This window comes from Artibeus jamaicensis, unplaced genomic scaffold (assembly GCF_021234435.1).
Source record: "Artibeus jamaicensis isolate MK-2021 breed Jamaican fruit bat unplaced genomic scaffold, CSHL_Jam_final contig_3238, whole genome shotgun sequence".
Lineage (NCBI taxonomy): Eukaryota > Metazoa > Chordata > Mammalia > Chiroptera > Phyllostomidae > Artibeus > Artibeus jamaicensis.
In genome coordinates this window covers 221,240-227,857 of record NW_026521765.1, presented here as the reverse complement: position 1 = coordinate 227,857, position 6,618 = coordinate 221,240, and the positions used below count along the sequence as shown (strand labels likewise).

The window sequence follows — 6,618 nt, the reverse complement described above, 5'->3', positions numbered from 1 at the left end:
TAATGTGATGACAGACATCCTCTTCCTATGTAGCAGGCCATGTGTGAGCACTTCACTTGTACCATCTCATTTAATCCTCACCATAATCCTCTGAGATCCCTACTATTGTTACCTTCAGTTAGCAGATTAAGAAAACTGAGGTTTAGCCCTGGCTGGCGTAGCTCAGTGGATTGAGTGCGGGCCTGCGAACCAGAGTATCACGGTTCGATTCCCAGTCAGGGCACATGCCTGGGTTTCAGGCCAGTTCCCAGCAGGGAACGCTTGAGAGGCAACCATACATTGATATTTCTCTCCCACTCTTTCTCCTTCCCTTCCCCTCTCTCGAATAAATAAATGAATAAATAGTGACGCCGGGAGCAGGGTGGCACAGCCGGGTGTCTCGGCAATCCCCATGAGGCAGAGCAGAATGTGAGAATCCAAGTGGTTCAGCGAGGCCCAGCACACAGAGTTTACCTTCCGGTTGGTGAAGTAGAGGTTCTCGTGCATGTGCACCCTGAGTGTGGGGGTCTTCAGACCATGCAGGCTGATGATGCCATACTTGGAGCCTCCAACTTTGACATCATTCACTGTGAAGAGCCGGTTGCTGTTGGTATCTGCCAGTATGAGGTTAAATCGGTCGCTTGCCAAAGCAGAGGGATCCGAGCTGTGAATCTGAACCTTCTTTCTCTGCATGCAGCTAACTCGAAGCTCATGGGCTAAACGGCAATAACTGGGGACACTGAGAAAACCCAGCTTGCTTTTTTGTAGCAAGGAATAGGCATTCAATCCCATTCTGGTTATTTTCTTTTTCTGCTTGTCCTCTTCCTCCAGCAGCCGCAGCCGTTTGTGCTCCATCTCCTTCTGCTGGATGCTCTCCCTCAGGGGACCGCCCTGGCATGCTCTGCAGTTTCCGGATCCCTGGGGCCTGGTCCTGCGCGTGGTCCATGAACGCGCAGGTCAACAACTGCTTCAGTACAGGCTTGTCCCGGTGGGTCCTGGTGACCAACGTGGTGACGGGACACCGGCTATCATTTGGGACCAGCAGTGATGTTTTGACCCAGCAGTTTGCTGTCATGACTCCTTTGCTGTTTAATGGCTGTCGCTCCGGGGAGATCTTTGCCATTGATATGCGTTGTCGAAACGAAGGCAAGAACTGGAAGGCCACCCGCCTGTTTCACCACTCAGCAGTGACATCTGTGCAGATCCTCCAAGAAGAGCAATGCTTGATGGCATCCGACATGGCTGTGGGACCTGAGGACCACTAAGTGTGTAAAGCAGTACGAAGGTCACGTGAACGAGTACGCCCTCCTGCCCCTGCACGTGCACGAAGAAGAAGGAATCATGGTGGCAGTGGGCCAGGACTGCTACACGAGAATCTGGAGCCTCCACGATGCCCAGCTGCTCAGAACCATACCCTCCCCACACCCCGCCTCCAGGACCAACATTCCCAGTGTGGCCTTCTCTTCTAGGCTCGGGGGCTCCCAGGGGGCGCCGGGGCTGCTCATGGCCGTCCAGCAGGACCTCTACTGCTTCTCCTACAGCTGATTCTGCAGGGGGCAGCCTGGACGACTGTGGATTTGGCTTAAGGGAGTAAAAAGTAGCCTTACTTCTGCCGTAATTGCTGCTTCCAGCGAGGGCATTTTAAGTGGATGTTCTGTGTACACAGACCCCATCCATCCAGCTGCTGCAGAGAAAGAAGGTGCTCTGTGTTCCATGGAGACACTTGACTAAACTTAAATTGTGGGCTCAGAGAGCTTAAAAGTCCTTTTCATAAAAGGTACCTATTCCCTTTTGTTGAATTCCTTAGACTAGTCCCTTCCCCCGCTTTTATTTAAAAAAAAAAAAACCTTTTCTAAGAGCTGAAAAAAAAATAAATGAATAAATAAATAAACAAATAAACTGAGGTTTAGAGACCTTAGGTCCACGTGTCCAAGGTCACTCAGCTTGGAAGTGGCAGAGCTGATATTTGAACCTTATCTGCATAATTTGAACCAAGCTCTGAAGCACCACAATGTTCTGCTGAAGAGTCAGTCTTAAACTATTAGCAGCAGTCCTTTTGTTCAGAAAGCCTCTACATCACCACAAGTCTGGAAAACTTCTTTAAAATGTTACCATGTACAGAACACAAGGCCCCTTCACTCAGAGTTAGGACCCTCAGCTTCCTGATGTACTGCTCCTCATAATTATACACCATAATCCTGTTTCATGTTTTATGGAACAATTTAAGTAATCAATTTAGATTATCGCCCGAAGAAAAACCCCATTATACTGCTCTGGAGCCAGCTTCCCTGGTCAGCCCACTAGCTGAACATCAAACATGTCCTTGTCAAATGTCTTGCTGTGAATACCTGAACCTCACAATACTTCACAGAAACAACATTGTTATCTTAACTGTGAGGCTTGCTAAGCAAAATAAGCCTTTATTTAATGCCCTCCAGGAAATTACTTCAACAATTAATTTGGAGACATTGCTCTCTCTCCCTTTTCTGTTCCTCACATTCAACTCTAAATATAATCACCAGTGTCTGCTAGTTGTATTCTGACAGAACTGGTTTAGCACATTCTCCAGAAGCATGAAGGTTATTCTTTTTAATCATTACATCACTGTTCTTAACATAAGATAGTTAGTACACTGAATGTTTTTGTCACCACAATGAAACAAGTTTCTTTAACAACAGATCAAACGACTTGCTAAACAGAGTTCCTTTATAGCTGTAGAAACCCTTTCCCGCTATAACCCCTTGGCAACTAAATATGTTGTTCCCTTAACAATGTTCCCAAATTACTTTGTACTCTGGGTCTTAAAAATGCAAAGTGAATCTCTCCTATAGAGATCCTACTAGACTATTTTGAGTAGATCAACTCCCTCTGCTAGGTACTGAGGAGACACATACACATGCATACATATATACACATACATACAAATATATACTCACATAAATACACACACATACACATACATTCTCTCATAAAGTGTTCCAGTTTATCCTTAAATAGGTCACTCTTTAGTAAGGAAAACAGATACATATCTGACAGTACAGTGTAATAAACATATAATGCAAGGACAGTTTCTATTGGAGCACAGAGGAGAGACATACTGTATCCAAACCATAATAAGTTTCCAAGTGGAGGAAATTACTGAGTTCTACACAAAGAAGGAAATACATACAAACTTGGATGGATGGATGGATGGATGGATGGATGGATGGATGGATGGATGGACTCACAGATAAGTGATATGATAGACATGCAAACAATATCAATAACTATAACAGAGTTTGCCTGAGGCACTGTGGGTTGTGGAAGAGGCAACAACTAAGTTCCAATAAACACAGAGGAGTTCTCTTGAGAGAAGTGCTTCTATAAGGACCAGGAGTCACCTGGCAGAGGAAGGGCTTTGTAGGCTGCAGGGAGGGGCTTTTCAGCAGCACCAAGAAGGGAGAACTTAGCATGTCTGGAAATGTTTGATTTGTCTAAAGTAGGGTTCAGTTAGGAAGAGGGGCTATGGGAAAAGCCTACCCATGTACCTGAGGTCAAAGAACATGGACATCCAGCAAAGGATTTGGGATTTTGTCCTAAAGATGATAGAGAGCTGTGGAAGGATAACCAAGTAGATGACTTGGGGTTCAGAAAGATAGTTATGCTAGTGGTGACTGGGCAGGTGGCCTAGAGAAGTGGTCAGCATTCTAAGTCTATTGCAGTAATTCCAAAGAAAGAATGAGGATCTGAAAAAGGACTGCTGCAGTGAGCAAGAAGAGACAGAGTTGGGTATATTTTTTTAAATTACTTTATTGTGAGAGCATTATGGTAAGTGAAATAAGCCAGGCAGTGAGGGACAAATACCATATGATATCACCTTTAACTGGAACATAATCAACAGAGTTGGATAGTTTTAAAATATATATTTAAGGGATTGATAACTTGGATGTGAGTGGCCGAGGGGAAACTAAAGACAGCAGTGCAGTAACCTTTCCACCACCAGCACCCATAGTGACAGAACAAATGAATAACAGGTATGCTGTGATCACCCCCAAGGTGGCCCCTTAACCAGACAGCTCCAAGGGCTTTCCAGCTGTACTTCCCCTTTCTTGGCCCCCAAGTTGACAATTGTAGAAATGGACACCATTTATGGAACACATCTTTCCATATTCTGGACTAAACACTTTACACACATCACCTGACCTAAGACTGCCTAAAACTCTTAGATGAATTCCCATTGTGCTGATGAGGACATAGAAGCTTCTAAAAATCAACCAAGTCGCCTAAGATTATACAACAGGTCTAGGGTTTAAATCCAAGTGTAGAATAACTGCAAAGCCTTTGTTTCTCTACTGCAGTAGATAGCTTTGTCAAATATCATCTCCTTAGAGTTCTGACTCTCCCTACCTCTCCACCAAATTGATTACTCTCAATTACACAGCCTAGGTCAGTGCACAGAATTAAAAAGGCCATGACCCAAGGCATGGGCCAGTCATACACAGCTTTTTGGTTCTGTTAGTGCAGAGTTTAAGTTTACAAAAATTTACCCTCCTAGGGTTTCACATGGGACCTTGTAAGTCCCACATCTGGGTATGCACTCAAATCCCAAGAACACTGTGCCAGAAACTGAATATCAGACTCCTATAACAGATTCTTTCATATTTTTTAATGCGGCAGAACTCCCAGTTTTTTGTCAGTCCTCTTTTGCTCTTAATTAGAACTACATTTTTCAGGTTCTTTTGTCTAGTGTGGCCAAGGGAACAAATTTTGGTCAATGAAGTTCAAGCAGCAGTATAACATGCACATCTTGAGAAATACTACATACAAAGGAGAGGGCCACTTCATTGCCCCTTTCTCCTTCCCACAGGCTGGAATATGGACATGATGGCAGGAGCTCCAGCATCCAGTATGGATTATGAAGCCTTGGGAGTGGCAGCACAGAAACCTGTGAGGAGCCTGGATCTCTAGGGACTTGATGCAATAGCCATATCAGCACTGGACTTTCAACTTTCCAAACTTTTTAAAGGTGATTCAGACATTTTGTGTTTTAGCCAGTGTTAATTTATGTTTTCTATTACTAATAACTAACCTTACTCCTAATAGTTACAAGCAACAAAATTATGGAGAAGCTCTTGCTATGTCCTCTATTTTCTCTAAATTAAACATGTCACCTGCTAAGTGATTCATGATGACTCTCTTAAAGCAGGAAAAGCTTCCTGCATTGCAGGACGCACATTCCTCTTCATACCACATTTTTCTATATCATGGAGGAAGGGGAAATGGCCAGAATACAAAATAACACATTCTTCAGCTGAATAAACAGACTGTCCAATTTTAATCATCTACACTCTGATTTCTCATGGCCTATTTACATTTGTTCTGTATCATTAACTACTAACCAAAACTCAACAAGTTTCTGACACACGCAGTCCAGAACCCTGTATCAGTCATGACATCTGTCTCCCCCATAAAGACAGCAGAAGCCTCCACATCTCAGATACTTTGCCCCAAATTACAAGCATCTGGTAGTGATCTAGATTCTTCATTCATTCAATGCACCGACCATAATAGTTAGCTTTTTTTCTCCCTGCTGACTATTCCAAAGCACATATCTTCTAGACAGAAGAGAGGTAGTATGCTAGGGAGACACTGGGTGAACAGAGACCCAGCCTATCCTGCAAGGCCTCAGGCTATGACTCAACCTACTCTGAAATAGGCCTCTTTGACCATGCTATTCTATCTTTTTAATGTATGCATTCTTCCCACAGCTACTACATTATATAAAATGGGAAGTGATCATTTGGTAAATGTCCCTTAGCATTAGTTGTCTGATATGTGTTCTAAACTGTACTAGGAGCTTAGAAGCCATGGAAAGAAAATACATGGTGATTACTGCTCTCAAGTTCCCAGACAACAGCCATGAAATTTTTCTTATGATTCTATGAAAACCACATACTTTTTTAAAAAAACAAACATTCTTTCAGAGCCCAGTAAGACCTTGCACCTTCTGGTCTCTGGCCACCAGAACTCCTGCAGGCCTTCTTTTTTTTTAAGATTGTATTAATTTATTTTTAGAGAGAGCGGAAGGGAGGGAGAGAGGAAGGGAGAGAAACATCAATGTGCAAAAGATACATCAAACGGTGCCTCTCACCTGCCCCTACCTGGGGAGCTGGCCTGCAACTCAGGCATGTGCTCTGCCTGGAAATCAAACTGGTAACCTTCTGGTTCACAGGCTGGCACTCAACCCACTGAGCAACACCAGCCAGGGCTACATATTTTTTTTAAAGATTTTATTTATTTATTTATAGAGGGAAAGGAGAGAGGGAGAGAAACATCAATGTATGGTTGCCTTTCATGCATCCCCCTGCTGGAAACTGGCCTGCAGGGGAGCAGTCTGCAACCCAGGCATGTGCCCTGACTGGGAATCGAACCGCGATCCTCTGGCTCGCAGGCCCACACTCTATCCACCGAGCTACACCAGCCAGGGCTACATATTTTTTAAATATTGATTTTTTTCTGTGTTTCTGTTTAAAGCAGAAATCAGAATCAGAAATTATGTCTGTTTACATGTAAATTAATATAGAACAATAATAATAGTCTACAAATGTCCTTACAAATCTCCCATCCAAGTAGTAACCAGGCCTGGCCCTGCTTAGCTCC

The 6,618-nt window shown here is 43.7% G+C and overlaps 1 protein-coding gene across 1 annotated transcript; it reads left to right on the top strand.

The window, feature by feature from the left end:
- The first annotated feature begins 690 nt into the window (after window positions 1–690).
- LOC128627145 (DDB1- and CUL4-associated factor 4-like) lies at window positions 691–1,775 on the top strand. Its single transcript, XM_053663650.1, is given in 3 exon segments — window positions 691–694; window positions 811–1,219; window positions 1,221–1,775. Coding segments are annotated over 3 exon segments (717 nt in total). The 3' UTR covers window positions 1,525–1,775.
- Window positions 1,776–6,618: the final 4,843 nt, after the last annotated feature.